Source organism: Sminthopsis crassicaudata, chromosome 3, assembly GCF_048593235.1.
Source record: "Sminthopsis crassicaudata isolate SCR6 chromosome 3, ASM4859323v1, whole genome shotgun sequence".
NCBI classification, from domain to species: Eukaryota; Metazoa; Chordata; class Mammalia; order Dasyuromorphia; family Dasyuridae; genus Sminthopsis; species Sminthopsis crassicaudata.
In genome coordinates, this window is record NC_133619.1 from 612,702,894 (window position 1) to 612,722,978 (window position 20,085).

General features: G+C 39.9%; 1 protein-coding gene across 1 annotated transcript in view; it reads left to right on the plus strand.

Annotated features, from left to right (window-relative positions):
• The first annotated feature begins 3,700 nt into the window (after positions 1 to 3,700).
• UBR4 (ubiquitin protein ligase E3 component n-recognin 4) overlaps positions 3,701 to 20,085 on the plus strand; it is a 138,928-nt gene continuing 122,543 nt past the window's right edge. The window contains exons 1-11 of the mRNA XM_074302562.1: positions 3,701 to 4,098; positions 12,300 to 12,397; positions 13,390 to 13,493; positions 13,678 to 13,807; positions 13,918 to 14,057; positions 14,431 to 14,533; positions 14,692 to 14,833; positions 14,973 to 15,097; positions 17,192 to 17,316; positions 17,648 to 17,707; positions 17,802 to 17,992. Coding sequence (XP_074158663.1) covers positions 3,701 to 4,098; positions 12,300 to 12,397; positions 13,390 to 13,493; positions 13,678 to 13,807; positions 13,918 to 14,057; positions 14,431 to 14,533; positions 14,692 to 14,833; positions 14,973 to 15,097; positions 17,192 to 17,316; positions 17,648 to 17,707; positions 17,802 to 17,992 — 1,616 coding nt within the window. The remainder of the gene's footprint in view (positions 4,099 to 12,299; positions 12,398 to 13,389; positions 13,494 to 13,677; positions 13,808 to 13,917; positions 14,058 to 14,430; positions 14,534 to 14,691; positions 14,834 to 14,972; positions 15,098 to 17,191; positions 17,317 to 17,647; positions 17,708 to 17,801; positions 17,993 to 20,085) is intronic.

The following is a 20,085-nucleotide window of genomic DNA, read 5'->3' on the forward strand; positions in this document are numbered from 1 at the left end:
GCTTTATTGGCTGTATCTTGCTAGGGGTATTCCTGCATCAGGCCATTGGGACCCCTGATTCTGAATCTTTACTTTTCCAAACAGTTCTCTTTCTCTAAAGGTTCTATGTAGTTTTCTGGCTTTTGTCTCTCTTCCTAAATTTCCTATTGTTTTTTAATCCAAATTTATTTTCAGTTCCAAATTCTCTCAATCCCCTGACTTTCCTTCCCTTATCCATTTAGAAAACAAAAACAAATATACATATACAAATATGTATATTAAGCAAAACAAATTCCCACATTAACTATTGCCCTCCCCACATAATAACAAAACAAAACAAAACATTACAACATACACTCAGAATCCACCAATTCTCTCTCTGGAAGGTTTAGCATGTTTTATAACTAATTCTTTGGGACTGTGATTAGTTCCTTTGTGCTGATCAGAATTCTCAAGTCTTTCAAAGTTGTGTATATTTACAATATTATTATTACATAAGTTGTTCCCACTGTTATTATATTCAATTTGCATCAATTCAAACAAGTCTTCCCAGATTTTTCTAAGACTATCTCCTTCATTTCTTAAAGGACACTATAAGTATCCCATCACAAAAATATACCAACACGTTCAATTGTTTCTCTATTGAAAGGTTCTCATTCCCGCCCTCCTCATCAGTTTCCAATTCTTTGCTACCACAAAAAGGAACTGCTATATTTTTGTATATATATGGGTCCTTTCCTTTTTCTTTGATTTCTATGGGAATATAGCCCTACTAAACAGTAATATTAAAGGGTTGTTATTATTCAGCTGTTTCACTTGTGTCTGACTCTGGGACCTCACTTGGGGTTTTCTTGGCAGAGATACTAGAATGGGTTTGCCATCTTCTTCTGCAGCTCATTTTACAGATAAGGAAACTGAGGCAAATGGGGTTGCGTGACTTGTCCAGAGTCATTTATTTACTGTCTGACATCTGATTTGAAGGTGACTGCTCCACCTAGAGTATATACTTTTAATAGCTTTTTGGGCATAGTTTCTAAATTGCTTTCCAGAATAGTCAGACCAGTTCTTACTCCATCAATATACCTGTTTTCCCATAGCCCTCCATTATTTTTCACTTTTTTTTTTGGTCAATCTTGCCATTCTGATATGTGTGAAACGGTATGTCAGTGTTATTTTAATTTGTATTTTTCTAATTACTAGTAATTTCAAGCATTTTTTCATATGCCTATTGATAGCTTGGATTTTTCTCTGCCTATTCATATAGGTAATTTGACCATTTTGACCTTTGACAATTTATCAATTGGGAAATGGTTCTTATTTTTGCAAATCTGAATTGATTCTCAATTTATCTTAGAAATGAAATCTTCATCAGAAAAACTTGCTGCAATAATTTTTCCCCTCATTTCCCATTCAATTTCAGCTGCATTGATTTTGTTAGTGCAGAACTTTTAAATTTTATGTAATCATAGTTGTCCATCCTGTTTTTGTTGAAGGCACCATCTTTCTAGTTACTCAAGTATATGTACCTAGTAAGTCATCTGCAACTCTCCATTTTCCCTCATATTGTCAATTCTACCTTCAAAATATATCTTGCATCTTTCCTCTTCTCTCTGCTAATACAGACATCATCCCAATTCAAGTTATTTCTGTTTTGGACTATTGCAATAGCTTCCTGAATGCCTGCCTCTAGCCTCTCTCCTTTCTAAATTATCTACTATACAGCTGCCAAATTAATATTACTAAAATATAGGCCTATGTCATCTTCTTGCTGAAAAAGTGCCAGTAGTATCTTCCTGCCCCTTGGATTAAAGAAAATTCTTCCTTGGCTTTTAAAACTCTTCACAATTGGCTTACAACTACTTAACCTCTGCACTTACTCTCAAATTCTACATTCCAGCCAAACTGGCTTGGGTAAGGTTTCCTTTATAGGACATCTCATTTCCCAGACATGTAATTTTGGACACGCCATCCACCCCCAAGTTCACTCCTTCCACATTTTCCTTTTAGAATCCCTAGCATCCCCTGCTAGCTTTTTGTATTCCTAGAATTTACTTAGCATAGTGCCTAGTACACAGCAGGCATGCAATGACAAAGCTCAGCTCAAGTACTACCCCGATATCTCAGCTTCTTAAAGTGAGGCTCGAGATCCCATATGGAGTCTCTTAACTAATGTGGGGGTTGTGAAATTATGATTTAAATAAACGTTTCATCTGTATACTTACTTTATATAACTCTGTACCAGGGGTCACATAAAAATTCCTCAGGCAAAAAAAGTCTTGAGTGGAAAAGAATTAAGCAGCCCTGCTCTTTTTATTATTTATTATAATTTGTATTATATATATTATTATTATATTATGATGATCACCTTATTTGCTAGTATGTTCTCCCAAGAAAATGGTGGCGCAGTGGATAGAGTACCATCCCGGAAGTCGGGAGGACCCGAGTTCAAATATGACTCAGACACTTGACACTTCCTTCTCTGTGACCCTGGGCAAGTCACTTAACCCCAATTACCTCAGCAACAAAAAGAAAAAAAAAAAACCACTGTGTACTTTAACTGTATTCATATCTGTTCCTCTAACAGAATATAAATTCCTTGGGAGAACTTCCGTAGCCCAGCACTCAGCATTTAATAAATGTTTGTTTTATAAAGTGAACGGTCCAGTTTTTCTTTCAGGGTTTTCTTCTCTTGGGGCCTTCCCGGCCCAGCCGTGGGCTCGCTCCCGGGTCTAGCTGGAGGCTGGGGCAGGTTTCAAGGAGAGAGAAAAGGAGAGGGGACGCCCAGGCCTCCAGGCTTCCCACCATTTTGTGCCGGGGAATCCACACTAGACAGATTCACTCAGTTTTTCTGACTCCCACAGCTCTGGTGCTAAATGCTAGCTTCAACTCTCCCAAGTTCAATCCATCTATCTTCATACACACACACTCTGTGTATGCGTACACAAGTTTACACACGTGAGCTCCTGGGGGCTCCCATCGTCCTCGGCTTCTCCAGCGCTTAGCTCAGTGCCCTGCACGTACCCAGTAGGTGCTTAATAAGTGCTTACAGGGCGAATGACTCATAAGGGGTAAACTAGAGGGACAAGGAAGAAGAGGGAAGGATGCTGCATGCCGGGCGGGCGGCTCTCGGTCAGGCCCTGCCTCCGCATGGAGTTCCGGGGCCAGGCTGGGAGGGGGAGGGGAGAAGGGAGACCGCGGCCTGCCCCCGGCACAGTCACACGCCAGCTCGGCCAGTCCCTGATCCTCTCGGGGCTGGTTATCTCCTCGGTTAGAAAAGACCGCGGCCACGGGGGGGCGGTGGATCTCACAGTCCCGGGTCTCTTCCGTCCCACACTCACCTCGTCCCCAACATTCCCGGTGAGGACGCGACCGGCCGACTACATATACCGAGCGACCTCCCCATACCTAGGGGTCGCCGGAGGATCGGGCACGGCGCAGGCGCAGTAAGCAGTGCGGATTTCCCAGCTAAGAAACAGCCTCCGCCCCAAGGCGCCGCTCGGGGAGTTCGGCGCAGGCGCAGCAGTCTCCGGAGCCGTTCGCCAATCGTTGAGGTCGGAGCTGAGGCCCGTCTTTTAGTCCCTCGGGCGTCTTCGGCTCACTGCCCACGTCGGGTCGCGTCGCGCCGGCTGACGCGGTCACTCACGTCACTTCCGCCCCCTCCCGGGAGGCGGCGCTGGGCCGGTGGCAAGCCCCCTGAGGAGGCGCAGTCGTGAGAGGGAAGATGGCGACGAGCGGCGGGGAAGACGCTGTGGTGGCGGCGGCCGTGGTGGCGGCGGCGGGGACGGCGGCCATGGCGGCGGCGGGGGCGGCTCCTGCTGCCCCGGCGCCGGCCCCGGCCCCGACTCCGGCCCCGGCCCCGGCCCCGACCCCGGCCCCGGCTCCGGCCCCGGCCCCGGCCCCGGCCCCGGCCCCGGCCCCGGCCCCTGCCCCTGCCCCTGCCCCTGCCCCTGCCCCTGCTCCGGCCCCAACCCCGCCGGTTCCGGCCCCGGCTCCGGCCTCGGCCTCGACCCCGGCCGCGGCCCCGGGCTGGGAGGTGGCGGTCCGACCGCTGCTATCCGCCTCCTACTCCGCCTTCGAGATGAAGGAGCTGCCGCAGCTGGTGGCCTCAGTCATCGAGAGGTAGTACCGGGCGGGGACCGGGAGCCGGGCCGGGCGGGGGGAGGGGGAGATTCTGCTGCATCATTCTGGCCGCCGCCCCTCTGACCCCCTCCTCCCCGCCGCGGACCCGCCCTCCCGGACCGGGCTGCTGGGCCGGGGAGCTCGTGACTCAGTTTCCCGAGAGAGGCACGTCTCGGAGTCTGAGGAGCGGCTACAGCGCCGGTTCGGGGCATTGGAGCCAGCCTGTGCCTCTGACTCACAGTGTAACCTTGGACAAGTCATTGCCCGCCTGAGCCGCCTCCTCTGTGAAAGGAGCAAATGGGGCTAAAGAATGCCGAGGCTCCGGCTGGCTTTGACATTCCGTGGAAGATGCACCCCCACCCCCATCCTTTAGACTTGGGCCGCCTGAAGGGGAGTCGGGAAACACAGGGGAGCGGGGGCCAAGCACTCGTTGTGGAGCTGGGGGATCTGGATTCAAATTCTGCCTATGCCACTTCACTGCTCGCGTGACCTTGGGCCAGCCCTGCGACCTCTCTAGACCTCACGTCCTGAGAACCGGTCCGCCCACCAGGTCCTCTCTGCCTGAGTGTGTGCTCCTTGGAGGAGGGGTCCCACCGGTCCTCATCGCCCCCCCCCCCTTTAGCCAGGCGACCATGGGCACTTAGACTTCCCGCCTTGGGGGGTGGGGGGAGCAGAGCCAGTGTCCTCATCCTCACTTAACAGATGAGGGAAGCTGAATCCTGGGCTTCCGAGGTACCGGGATCACCAGGTGGTAGGGATTGGAGTCAGAATTAAGTGACTGCCGCATTGTGGACTTCCGTTTCCACCTCTTGTCAAATGAGGAGAATAGCGTGGTCACATTCAGAGTCTGGCTTCTGGTGAATGGGATGGGGAGTTCAAAGAAGCCTGAATTTGGAGTCCCACGAGCTGGTTTGGGACCCCGGCTTTGTGACTTTATGACCTTGAGAACTGGGCAGGTTCTTTTACCCACAGCCCTCATTTTCCTCCTCTATAACAGGGCCCTTCTAAGGCTTCTGATGAGTTTGCATCCCTGGGTACAACTCTTCCCCTCCCACAAGAACAGGGGCTCAGGAGCCTGGGTTTAACCAAGAGCTGACCAATGATTTAATAACTAAAGTTCCTTGATGGATGTGTAATCATAGTGATATGTGCCTTTATAAGAGTCTAAGCCACAACACCGATCATTGTCTTCCCTTCCAGAAACTTTAAATTTCCCTGTCACAGGATTAGTTTAAAGTCATCCATAGCCAGGGATCAGAAAGCTCCTATACTCTTTGACCAAGAAGCTGGCATTTTTTCCATGGTGAAGAGTTCTTTTTTTCTTTGTAAAAAACAATGTCTTCAAATCATTTTGCAAGCAGCTTTATTAGCTTGTGCCAGAGGATCTTGGAGAGTTTCTCTGTAGAAGTAAGGTTTAGGGGGTTAAGAACAATAAGGCAGCTCAGGAAATGTAGGCTTATTTAGACCTACTCTATCATTACTTTATTTTAAAATCTAGGGCATTTAGGTTAGTTTCCTTAGGGTCAAAGCCAAAATTTTAAATCAGACTTCCTGAAAACAGCCTCCCCCAGTGTCCATTACTATTCTCTTCTGTAAAGCAAGGTTATGAGACTAGTTATCCTTTGGTTTTCTTTCCAGCTTTTTAACTTTTTCTAAATCTTGTATTTATGTTGGTTTTTTTCCATCATGGAGACACTACCACCATCAGGTTGTGAGAGCTGTTTATTGACATAGATGTTATGTCAGAGTACTTGGCTTCTCATCTTGCTGACAGATTAGACTCAGAAATGTAATGAAAGAAATCATCCTTTAAGTTAGTCTCTATAAGAGATGAACTTTGTTCTGTTTGTCCAGCCAAAACTTTATACTGCTCTCTACATTTGGTGCTGAGTTGCTTTATTCTAGAATAAAGTTTAAAAAAAAAAAAAAGTTTTGCAAACATTCAGAAATAAGGAACAGTGACTTCAGCAGGGTTTAGAACCTGACAAATTGATTGGCATTTGTGGTATATCAAATCCTGCTTCATAAGTAAATCCTGCAGATAATTCTTGCTATATTATAAAACCAAAAATATTTTAAAGATGAAGTATATTAAAGATCTTATCTTCAAATTACCTACTCTTCTTTTAAAAACTTTTAGATAAGTAGTATTTTACTCCAGTGTGTTGTTTGAATTGAGTTGTAGTCAATCATTTTTGGCATTAGGAACATTGAATTTTACAGCCAGATGGGGCCTTAAATTGCCTTTATCCTATCCAACCCCCTTATTTAAATAGAAAACTAAGGTTCTCTGTCCCAGTCCAAGACTCCTTCTCTGCAAATTTGCTTTCATGTTCTTAGTTGACTTTTGTGAGGCTGTTCAACTTTCTGGACCTCAATTTCCTTTTCTGTAAAATGAGGGGAATGGGCTATATGTCTCAAGGGTTTCAAGGCTTTCTGCATGAGCTTAGGCAGTTTGTCATTCCATAAAAGCAGAATAATAGTTAATTTTTTATAGACTGCCCCAAACTGAGAAATAGGCTTGTTAAATGAAAAAATTAAATGATTTCAGGGAATGTGGGCTGCTCAGTGGTGCAGTGCATAGTTAGGAAGTCTTAGTTTATAATTTCAAATGTGGCCTCATATAGCTGTGTGATCCCTGGGCAAGTCACTTGATTTTGTTTGCCTCAATTTCCTTATCTGTTTAAAAAAAAAAAAAAGTGGAGAAGGAAATAGCAAATGGATTCAGTATTTCTGCCAAGAAAATCCCAAATGGGAACTCAAAAGAGTCAGATTCAAAGGAAATTTAATAAAAAGAAATCTGGAGAATATACTGAAATTCAAGTATAGCAGACCAGATAGTAGGCAAAATGATCTGGTTTCTTCTTGCTTCATCCTCTGATAACTCATGTAATTGAGATTTGACTGTGGTCACACAGTAAGATAGCTTTTCACTGTTTTAAAAGCAATTCCCAACTGATAGGCATTTTCCTACAGGCTCTTATTGACAAAGTTGAATCCCGCTGAATCACTGGGCAGCTTTGATTTGAATATGTGTGCACTGGTATGTCTTCCTTAGAATTCCAGATGAGCTTTTGAAGGATGAAGGTACTGAGAGGACAACTTTTCCGTGAATTCTTCATTCTAATGCTGCTCTAGACAAGAACAAATACTTAGCATGTGATACATAGACTTCTTAGCTATGTAATGCATTATGGTTATATAAATTGCTACCAGGCACTATAGAGTCCATTTCTGGAGTCAGAGGAAGTGGTTCAAATCCTGGCTGTTTGATGTATTAACAGTGTGATCTTGGAGAAGTTCCTTCTCAAGGCCTTAGTACCTCTGAAAAATGAGAAGGTTCAACTAGATGATTCCTAAAGGCTGTTCCACTTAGACAACTGAACACTATGATCTGATAGTAAGTCATAGCCAGGACTTGAACCCGGGCCTCCTGACTCCCAGACCAATTCTTACTTTATTATTACATATAAAATAGGCTGAATGTTTTACTTGATGGGTGGATTATTTGGTTTCCTATATTTATGTGCAGGTTATTTTTGCTTTTCCTCTTCTGTGAGTTCCTAAGCTCCAATTCACGTTTACTCTGACCATGTTTTTCTTCCCTTTTTCTGTTCTTTCCCAGTGTCCTCTTTTCCTGCTACTGTGTGTACTTTACTTTTTTTTTTTTTTTTTTTTTTTGGACTATCCTGGCTCTCCTACCAGCTTTCACCTCCTACTCTGGTATTCTGAAGCTCCATTAAGTCAATTCCTCATGACTCTCAGGGGTGAATGACATGAAATAGGAGATTTCCAGGCATTGTGATCCACTCTTTGTTCTCTTCTCGATGGTAGTTACCTTCCATTCTGATGAAGAGGTGTATGGACAAGATCCAGACACTGCTTATTGAGAATCCATTGAGAATTTTAATTAGACACTTGCTGAAATAAGGGAGGAATTAATTAGCATATATAAATTGGTGCTTCATGCTCAAAAGTGTCAGTGTAAACATAATTAGGAATTTGGTTCTGTTTTTTGATGGGTATATTCCCTCTAATTTTCTGAGACCTAGTGTATCATCTATGTCCTTAAGACTGCAAGTCCCTTTAAATACTAACATCTTTCCAAACTCAGAAATAAATATCTTGTAGCCAGAATTGATTCAATCCAACACTAATGCTTTACGTGGAATTAATTAGTCAAATTGATGAGGACTGGTTTCTTTTTTCTACCACTGCAATTCCTTCTTATCTTCACATACGAAATTTATGAACTTTTCCTTGAAACAGTGTTTCCATGTGTTGTCACTGAGATTCTTGAAAATAGACTTCCCTTTTATGTTATGTAAAGATACTTGTCAAATTATGTCCTTGCCAGAGAGTTTTTTAGACATTCATTTCTTTTTTTTTAAATTAATTAATTTATTTTTTAAATTTTATTTATAAAAATTTTTGACAGTATATATGCATGAGTAATTTTTTTTACAACATTATCCCTTGTATTCATTTTTCCAAATTGTCCCCTCTCTCCCTCTACTCCCTCCCCTTGATGACAGGCAATCCCATACATTTTACATGTGTTACAGTATAGCCTAGATACAATATATGTGTGTAAATACCATTTTCTTATTGCATATTAAGTATTAGATTCCGAAGGTGTAAGTAACCTGGGTAGATAGACAGTAGTGCTAACAATTTACATTCACTTCCCAGTGTTCCTTCTCTGGGTGTAGTTGTTTCTGTCCATCATTGATCAACTGGAAGTGAGTTGGATCTTCTTTATGTTGAAGATATCCACTTCCATCAGAATACATCTTCATACAACATTGAAGTGTACAGCGATCTTCTGTTCTATTCATTTCACTCAGCATCAGTTGATGTAATAGACATTCATTTCTTAAAAAGATTATAGAGAGTTGTGAATAGATTGCTTAGTTTGGAATTGGGCAGGCCTGGGTTTGAAATTGCCTTTGGCATTTATTTAACCAGTTATGTGATTATTTTCTTTATCTGAAAAATGGAGATAATATCTATACTATTTCTTTCACATTTAAGATTAAAATAAGATTGTGTCTGCAGAATGCTTTGTAAGTCTTAAAACTCTTTATATAAATATCTGCTATTACTATTCATTCAGCTGTTGTTTCTCTGTAAGAAAAGCAATGAGGAAGCAATGAGGTTAATTGCTTTGTGTCATAACATGGTGGTTAACAAATAGAAACGGATTCCCACTACTGGGAGGTACTATTTAATTGTGCTGATAAATGACCTAAATCCTCTTCCAGTCTTTATGACTTTAGGTGAGTTCTTTAGCTTCTCTGAGTATTGACTTTTCCTTTTCGTTCCAAAGCAAACAAGATATCTGAAAAAGACTTTCATTTCATTAGTAAACATTTTTGAAAATGTCATTCCATGCATAGAAAAATATGGGGATACCATGTCTTTGATAGTTAAGAAAAGAATAGGGAAGGACTTTTGTTATCCTTCGCATTTATTGGCTAGCTGGAGGTAGGGTGTAGGGTTGGATAACTGTAGTTTAAAAAGAGAGAGAAGGGGGTAGCTAGATGGCACAGCTAGATGGATAGAGTGCTGACCCTGAAGTCAGGAGAACCCGAGTTCAAATCCAGCCTCAGATACAATACTAGCTGTGTGATCCTGGAAAAGTCACTTAACCCCAATTGCCTCAGAAAAAAGAGAGAGAGAGAGAGAGAGAGAGAGAGAGAGAGAGAGAGAGAGAGAGAGAGAGAGAGAGAGAGAGAGAATATAGAAAGAAAATAGTTTAGAAATGGAAAGTATTAAGTTGTTTGAGAGATGAAAATGGAAGTAAATTTCTCTCTATCTTGTACCTCCCTGCCAAAAAAGAGAAAGGCTTCCTTTCTAAGACCTAATCTTTATAATCATCTTCCATCACATCATTTGGTTAGCTGTTGTTGCTCTTGTTATACTATCATTTCCAGTATAAGACGTTGATGATGCTATTATGGCAGGTTGGGAAAAATGGATGTCTGGAGGACTAAACGAACAAGAGTATTATTTGGCAAATTAGAGAAAACATTCTTGCCTATTAGGACTCAGCCTTTGTGTGCTTTTTGTCCATTTTTCATTTCATGTTCTCTGCCTTTCCCTTCCCCTCCCCCCCTTTTTTGCTACTTGATCTGTTCTCCTACTTGATCTGTTCTCCTACTTTGTTTCTCTGAACTCAATGCCTCTCATTTACTTGGGGTGACTTTTAGTGGACTTACCTAACGTACTTCTTCCTGTAAAACCCTTTTAAAGACTCATTTCTCATAGACCTTACATTCTTCTCAAAATGGCAAATGACTCTTAAGGCTTTTGCCAATACATCTTTTGTCCAACTACATTTTTATTTTCTCTGTGCTTGTCATTTTTGCTGTTATATTTCAGTTACTGAGCTATTGGGCTATGGTTAGTATATGGATTTATGATTTAGTCCACACCTCACACATTCTCCACATAAAATAAGCATTCAATAATAGTGTGGCAACTGAATCTGGACTAAAGGAGTTTAAACCTTTTTTAATCTATTCAGATTATGAATAATATTCAATAGAATATGTCTGTGAAGTGCAAGTACTTTGCTCCAGAAATTTCCTCTTAGTTTTTAGTGTTGATATTCTGTTCCTTCAAATCACAAAGGATAAATGGAAGAGTAATAATAAGGCTTTAACAACTGAGGTAGATGGAATAGGAATTAACTATGCCCATCTAATGATAAAACTGAGGCTCAGAAATTCATAAATACTGAAGAATGCTTCTTTAGCACTTGCTCTTTCACCTCTTCTTCCTCCGTTCCTCATTTTTCCTATCTTTAATGTCTTGATACTATATCTCACAATTGAAATAAAATTAATAAGGGACAGAGCTGTAACTAGAACAAAATTATTCTGGGTTGTGAAAACCTTAGAGTAGTGAGTAGGAAAGCCCCACACCAGAAGAGAAGAAAAAAAGCTTGGAGAAAACAAAGGCATTGAGCTCCATGGTTATTTATTTATTTTTGTTTTGGGTTTTTTTTTTTGATCTTGTGTATCCTTTTGGCAGTCTGGGAAAGCCTATGGACCCCTTAGAATCATAAATTCAGTTACTTAAAATAAAGTACTTGGAATTACAAAGAGAACTAAGTGTTTTGAAATACATTATATATAGTAAAATCTATTAAAAAAAAAAAAAAAGACAAAATTCCAAGTTTGTATAGCCCAGGTTAAGAACCCTTTGAGATGAAGAGCTCTGAACTTTCAGACTCTAAAATTCTATGAGCTGGTTTTCTGAAACAGAATATTAGATCTTAGAGATAACTTCTTTGACCTTTTTATTTTAAAGATGAGGAAACTGAGGCTCAGATAAATCAAGTACCAAGCTTGTGTATAAGTCAAATGTTCTGGCTTCTTCAACCAATGCCTTCTAGGCTCCACTATATTTGGTTTATGAAGTGAGGTCTACTTATAATAACTTGAAGCTTCTAATGCTCTTTCCAGACTGCCCTGAACAGAATTTTTGATATTTCTCCTTTTTTTTTTTTTGCTTGAAATGAAGCTGGAAGAGAGGCACCAGCTTAATACTGCTCAGTATAGAGAGCCTAACACATTGTGGCTCTTCAGTCAATATTGGAGCTTAACTGGAAGGAACCACTCCTTGATCAGTTTCTGTTTTAGTGCTCCAAAGTAACAAAGCTCTAGATGTCTTCCAAAGGGCTGGTTCCCCTGAATTGGGGCCTTCTGGGTAGGATACTTTACTTTGGCTACATTTTACATTGAGGTGCCAACCATGATATTGCCTGTAGATGCTGCAGAGCCAGTTCTCTGTATTTACCTATGAGGGTGGGAGGTTTTTTGCTTGAGAAAACCAAAACTCTCAGCAAAGTTAACTGGCTCCATTGAGTCAGACTATTCAGTGCCTTCTTTATTTCCTTAAATTCTGGTCAGTTTTAATGGATATTAGATCATGTTGATACTCACAGCTTAGCCAAGAGATTCGTGCTCATTTAAAGGTCTTTTAAAGAAGCAGGAGCTCCCTAGCTAAGGGTAGGGATGTAAATGGAGTGGAGGGGAAGGGAATTGCCATCTTGCCATGATGCTCTTCCACTTGCAATAGTGGACAAAAGTGCCACCTGATGGATATTTCAGTTGAATCTGTTAACTAAATGAACCTTGTGCTATTGATGAATCAAAATTCTGGATTGCCAACTGGTCATGTTGTCTTTGCAGTGAATTAGAAATCCTGCACCACGACAAGCAGTATGAGCCCTTCTACTCTTCCTTTGTTGCACTTTCCACACACTATATCACAACGGTCTGCAGCCTCAGTAAGTATCCAGCTGCTGTTACTCCCAGTTCTTGGTCTGTGAATAGGGTATTGTTGTTTCTCTTGTTAGGTTTTGATTGCATGAGTTGGTTAATGAAGTGTCTTTGCTTCAACACTCCCATGCCATCTTCCCAGGAGCTGAGACAACAGCAAACTATGATGTGCCCCCAGTCTCTACAAGTTCATTTTAATCCAAGCTGCCTAAGCAGAAGTAGAAAGTGACCTGAGGCTTGAGCCCCAGGTCCTCAGTTCATTAAGTCTCTCCAGCCAAAGCCCTTTATATTAGGTTTCACACATCTGTCTCTGAAGAAGTGCAATTCTCAGTTAGCTTTAGTGCTGGTATATTAAACTAGTATCACATCCTGTGATTTGAAAGTGAATTTAACTTCTTTATATACCTTGCAATATGAAGTGACTTATTCCAGCTTCCATTTTCTTACCTTTGTTGATTATTAAATTTGTATTTTTTGTTTGTTATATTTCAATAATTTATCATTCCAATTTCATAATTCTTATGTTGCTACCTACGAAAACACCAAAATTAATTGAGTACCTGAATTCTTTATTGACTTGTTTAGTTAGCAGATTATTCAGGTAGACAGTGAGCAACTTCAAAAACCCTCAGCATCTTTCCAGGTAAGAGGCTGGAGTTGTTGATAGCAAGCATCATATCCTGATGGCATCTATTCCTTTGTCTTCAGGTGATAAAACTTTGAAAAAAGCCAGAGCCCCTGGGAAAAAAATAGATATAGATAAAGGTGTACCTTCATACTTAACAAAGAGAAGAGAACTTAGGTATCAACAAATATAAAATGTGCTTTAAAAAAAGATGGTGACTCAAAGTCACCTTTAGCTATAGATGAATAGATGAAGGTTGATTGATGTGACTTTTAGACATGAAGTAGAAGATCCAAAAAATCTTATCAGTTGCTTTATTTGCTGGTAAATGAGGACTATAATTCCCTGTACATAAGTAGTTGGTTGCTTTTTCAGTTCCCCGAAATCAGCTCCAGTCAGTGGCAGCTGCCTGCAAAGTCCTGATTGAATTCTCTCTCCTGCGCCTAGAGAATCCAGATGAGGCCTGTGCTGTATCCCAGGTGAGAACTGTGGGTTGAGTTGTCACTGCTTTTGGGCTGAAGGTTTCCTTCTTATATGGCATGGGATTGCTGAGTAGAGTGAACAAAGAAGGCTGATGGAAGAGACTCCTGTACATCTTTGCCAATGAGAATGCGTGGCACTGTACCTACTTAAAGTCACATTTTAAATTTTATTTCTCCCCAGAAACACTTGATTCTCCTTATCAAAGGCTTGTGTACTGGCTGTAGCCGGCTAGATCGAACTGAAATCATTACTTTTACTGCAATGATGAAATCTGCCAAGCTACCACAGACAGTGAAAACTCTCTCAGATGGTAAGTGTTTGTCCTACAGGATTTTTCCATTTGGTCTCTGGCATTTCCAGATTTTTTGCTGCTTTGCCTCTATCATTTTTGTCCCATTTCCTTCCTTTGAACTAATGCAGTGGAAGATCAGAAGGAGCTGGCTTCACCAGTTAGTCCAGAGCTCAGACAAAAGGAGGTACAAATGAACTTTTTGAACCAATTGACCTCAGTCTTCAATCCTAGAGCAGTAGCAACACCGTCCCTCACACCAGTGATTCAGGTGAGATTTTTTTTTTTTTTTTTAGCTTTGTCCCTATCCCATGTTAATCTATTTAAGTAAAAGGCAATAATTAATAATTTTGGGTACATTCTCTGTGTATTGCTATTTGAACAAGATAAATAACCTCTATATTCCCACAGAGTTGGGAAATAGAATTTTTGGATTTAGCCTAGGAATAATAACGTGTTAGAAGTGGGGGAAACTGCTGGACTAGATGACTCCTAAGTTCTCTTTCATTTCTAAATCTTTTATCTTAATATTCATTCCAGGATTTGGGGCTGTGGTTTGTTTCCCACTTTTTAGGACAGTAACCAATGAAGTTGTGGCAGCTAGTTGCCATGAGAGATCTCAGTCACTTTGCATTTTCATTTAGGTGGAAGGAGAAAACGATGACCAGTCCTCAGCAGATCAAGCCTCTGCTATCAAGACTAAGAATGTATTCATAGCTCAAAATGTGGCTAGTTTACAGGAGCTTGGTAAGATCAACCAACTAATTTTAATCTTAAAACTAGGGCCAGTCCAGGCTGTGTTCCAGTTATTGTCTAGAAGCCAGACCTTATCTCTGTGTCTCTCTGTAAAAAGGGGTTAAAAATCAGAGAGTCTTATTTGTAGCTCTGCCTTATCATTGGTGCAGGTGGCTCAGAGAAGCTGCTCCGTGTGTGTCTGAACCTGCCATATTTTCTACGCTACATCAATCGGTTCCAAGATGCCGTGTTGGCTAATTCTTTCTTCATTATGCCTGCAACAGTGGCAGATGCCACTGCTGTCCGTAATGGGTAAGAGGTTGCAAAGGTTATGTCCAAAAAGAGAGCTATAATTAACCCTTTGTTGATAGGTACTGTGACCTGAGGGTTGTAGAAGGGAAGATAATGCAAAGGGCTACCTACACTCATCCTGTCTTCTCTCATCTTATAGTTTTCATTCATTAGTCATTGATGTAACCATGGCATTGGATACCCTTTCTCTTCCTGTTTTGGAACCCCTTAATCCTGCTCGATTACAAGATGTGACAGTGCTCAGCCTCAGCTGTCTCTATGCAGGTTAGTAGTTGCTGGGCTTTTTAGCCCCGAGAATCTTCCTGATTTTTGCTCGTTGCCTGATTTATTTCCCTGTATGATTACCTGATAGTTTCTGTCTGGGCAGTTTCCCATAGCTCATTCTCTGTTCTGCCACAGAGAAATCACTGGTGCTTGACAGAGTACCTTATGTACAATGGTGCTTATCATTATAAATGTTCTCTGTTAAGCCTGTGTTAAGCCTGTGCTCCTTCCCTTACTTTGATGCCTGAAAGTATATGGGGCCTGAGTGTGAGCTTACTTTCTACTATGTATTATGGTTATATTTTAATTGGAAGAATCTTTGTAAAGTCTTTCAGAACTTATTTTATACAAATCTTTTTACATACTTTGTACTAAGGAAATTGGATTACTCACCCAATGCTCACCAATTCTAGTCCAGAATTTTTCCCTAGCTGTCTTCACTAACCCTAGCTGTCTGCTTTTGTGTGTGTGTGTGTGTGTGTGTGTGTGTGTGTGTGTGTGTGTGTATGTATTCTCCTCCCCAAACCCAAAGAAATATATAAATATGCAAAAACCGTACAAAACAAAATTTTACCTATTGAAATATTTTCCTGTCCAGCTTTCAACTTGGCTTCTGCTTCCTCCATGAAGCATTTTGACATTCCCTTCTTGAATGAAGTACTCTTTCTTTCTTCAGACTTTTCTTAGCACTTTGATCTGTCTTCTTATACCAGTTAAATTTTGCTTTATTTTTTGTCTCTTTCTTGTTTCTCTCATTAGATTATAAGCTTATCTCATTTTCATATTTTCATGATCCTTGCAGTTTATTTGTTTAATAGAAGTATTTATTTCTTAGTTTTAAGGTCATCAAAATGGGCTTGGTATATCTTGGGAATTAAGTTGTGAAAATAGTTGATTAGAGAGGCATCCTTAGAAACTTAGCTTTGAGGTGCCCAAGAATTATTAAAATTGGTTTAGTATTATTCAACCATTGAACAAATATTTATTGAGCCAGGTAGCAGGTTCTTGTTTGCCTAGTGCTAGTTGCTAAGTTGTCTTTCTTTACTCTCGAGGGAGTTTAAAATGTTAAGTAAATATGCAAATAAGAATAGACATAAGTTGAAATTTTTCAAAATGAGGAGTAGAGAATGACTAAAGGGATTGACGGGGAAGGGGAAATCAAAGGAAAAGATTCAGATAAGAGATGACATTTGATTTTGACCGAGTGTCATAGCAGTGGAAAAATTCTAGTTTTGATGTCCATATATCCATTTGGCTCTAGTGTCTGAGAGTGGTGAAACATAAACCTAGAATAAGCAGGGATCAAATCATTGAGGATTTCGACTTGGATTTTATTCTTTCTCTTAAAAGTTTTTTTTTTTTTTTTTTTTCTAAATACATGCAAAGATCATTTTCAACACCCTCCTTTGCAAAACTTTGTGTTACAAATTTTTCTCTCTGCCTCTATTTACCTTTCCCATAGACAGCAAACAGTCCAGTATAAGTTAAATATGTGTAATTCTTCTAAACATATTTCTGTATTCATTGGACTTTATTTAAGCCTCTTCAGAGGAAAGCCATCGATGTTTTTGAATGAATGGAATGACGTGATCTGAATTGTATTTTAGGATTATTTAGCTTGTAGATTTTATATCTAGGATGTATCAGAGGGAAAGAGACCATTGCCATAGTCTGTATGAGAGATAGGAGTCTGAACTTGAGTATCGCAAGCATGGAATGGACAAGAAGGAAGGAGTCAAAAGTGGGCTCTCTTAGATTGGAATTTTTAACTACTATTGAATTTTCTTGAGGTACATCAAGTTGGTCAGAAACTTTGGTGTTACCATATTGGATACTCAAAATTGGTATTGTGGTTTAATCTCTGAAATTTGAATCATTATTTGGTTTTGATGGGTTGGTTTCATTGTTGTTTTGTTCACAGCCTGAGAGCTGTTTTAAACCTCCAGTTTTTGTTGTGATAGTTATTATTTATTATTGGGATTGGGTCTATCCTTGTATTTTCTATTCTGTTTTTTGAACCCTAATGATACAGTACAATAGGTGCCTGAGGGCCCTTAGCAGGAAGACATGGAATTTCTACTTCTCTTGTTACAGGTGTGAGTGTGGCCACCTGTATGGCCATTCTTCACGTGGGCAGCACCCAACAGGTGCGGACAGGCTCCACAAGCTCCAAAGAAGAAGATTATGAAAATGATGCTGCTACAATTGTCCAGAAATGTGTAAGCCAAGGGTGGTTATGCCCTGGCGAGGACTGGGGAGAGATAGAGGTTTGGTTGGTAAAGTTGACTTTAGGAGTTTACACTGAGAAAAATGAACCTCTTTAGTGGACAGTGACCATATATGGCTGGACTTGTTCCGAATGAGTTTTACCTTTTTCCTTTAATTATGCAGTAACACACGCAACTTGGCTTTGGCAGTAGACTTTCTGTAATTGAGATATCACTTTAGAAGAGACTAGTCGTCTTTGTGATGGGATATGGGCAGGAGTAGTCTTTTATTACAGGGTGGTTTCTGTGGATTCCCATTGTTGTGTCTGTTTTTTTCTGACAGCTTGAAATCTACGAGATGATTGGGCAGGCCATCAGCAACTCCCGGCGAGCTGGTGGTGAGGTAAAAAGCACAGCTCTTAGCAGAGTTTATCTCCTGTTGCTTTTCAGGTTTGGACTTCCTCAGATTCTCATTTGTGCTTTGCCTTTCACTCCAGCACTACCAGAACTTTCAGCTGCTGGGTGCGTGGTGTTTGCTGAACAGTCTCTTCCTCATTCTGAATCTCAGCCCAACTGCCTTAGCTGATAAAGGGAAAGAGAAAGATCCTCTGGCTGCCCTCAGAGTGCGAGACATCATTGCTCGGACGAAGGAGGGTGTGGGCTCTCCCAAACTGGGACCTGGGAAAGGGTATGTAATTAGTTGCTTTTGGTTTGTTTTCCCATTTCCTTTTATAAAATCAATAAAGAACATCAATGAGGAGCTTAATACATTTGCAGAACTTTGGAGAATAGACTATTTGGGTAAGGAAAGCAGGATATGATCAATATTCTTCACTTGTTTTAAGGACTGGCATATGAAAGTTGGGATTGTGACTTGGCCCTAGGGGAGAGAAGGGAAGAGGAAACAGATTTGGGAGGGGGTGTTGCTAAGAGGGAAATTTTGGTTTAATGTAAGGAAAGATTCCTTAACGATAAAGTCTCACCAAAAATGGAATATGATGATGTTGGGGAGAAATAATGATTACTTCATTGCTGGGAGCTTTTAAGCAAATAATGGGCTATTTCTCAGGAGTGTTATAAAGAGAGCAGGTTGAATCATGTGAGTTCCTAAGTCTTATTTTGCCTTTGTGAAATTTTATGATTTTTCTTTTTTTGTTTTTTCCTTTCCCCTTTTGTTTGAACTTTTTGCATAGAATAATGACCAAGTATTCCCTGCTTGAGTAAAGTTTTTTCAGGTTTATAAGCCTAGTCCAATAAAATGACATCACTTTGTGCATTAAAATTGATTACAATAACAATTCAACATTCAAGTAAAATCTAGGCAGAAAACATTAACTGATAGCAAGGGCAAAGGTTAAATTTTGAGATTGCATAACATGTTGTTAAAGTCCTACTCCCCTTTCCCTCATTTTCGCTCTCTTCCTTTCCTCTTTCAAAAATAGTAGCATTTATTTTTACAATTCCTTTTCTAAATTAGTCTGTGCTCAACAATCTACTTGTAAAGAATTTTTAAAAAATTGAACAGTTTTGCAGAACTGACCAATGCACCAATCACATCTGACAGTAAATACTTTATTCTGTACTCATAGTCTTCCATCTCTGCATGAAGGAGAGGGGAGAGGTGCTTTTTCTCATCTCTTTCCTTGTACCAAGCTTAGCCATAATTATGTAACATTCGGTTTTGCTTTCTTGTTCATTGCACTTATTATTATTATTATGCTCAGTTTGTGTGTAGTTTTTCTGGTTCTGCATGTAAATAAATCGGTGTTTTTCTGAACTCCTTCATATTTGTCATTTCTTATAGTATAGTAATATTGAATTATTCATATATCATAACTTTTTAGCCTTTCTGTAATCAGCAGGTATTTGCTTTGTTTCATATTCTTTGCTACCACATAAAATTCTAGTATGAATATTTTGGTCAGTATGAGAATTTTCTGTCTTTGACCTCCTTGAAGTGTACCCTAGACTTTTTGTTCTTGTCTATACCTTTCCATGATTACGTAGAATACTGAATTCAAGGGCTAATTGTGGTTTTATTTCTAGATATTGAGAAGAGCAAGGTAAGAGGGTTTGGGGATGTCTTCAGAAGGAGAGAAACACTTTCAATACAAAGTGACAATTTTTCATTTGGACAGTAGAATTTTCTGATTTCCTCTCTTGATTTTGAGATTAGTAACTTTATAGAAATGAGTTGTATTTAAAAAAAAATAATTTATTGTGATTTAATCTCAATAAATATACAAAAAAGAAAAGCTCTTATTTAAATATAATTTTTAGTTTATCAAATAAATCACTTTAACCACTTTTAAATTAATTTGATAATATATATGTAAAATTTAAAGAAATAAAATTTATATACAAATAACCATATGCCATATTAAAAAAAATAAACTTACTGATACTTTACAGTTTCAACACGATGGATATTTTCCAACCAACACCAAAACAAACACTCTTACCAAGTAACAAAACAGCTTGGTTATCAATTATTAATAGAAAAGAGTGTTTACTTGACTTTGGTAGTTTGACATTAAAATTAACCCTTGTGTATGATTTAATTGTTTCCTCTCTCCATAGTGATTCTGTATATATTGCTTTAGACATTTATACATTGTATATATTGTGTTTCAGAGGACTCTTCAGTATTTCCCCAGTTGCTTATATTTGTCATTCTTTACAATGCAATAATATTTTATTGCAATAGTAAAGCAGATTTTTTTCCCAACTACTTTCTGATTGTTGGGTGCCTATTGTGTTTTAAGCTTTTTGTTATAAATA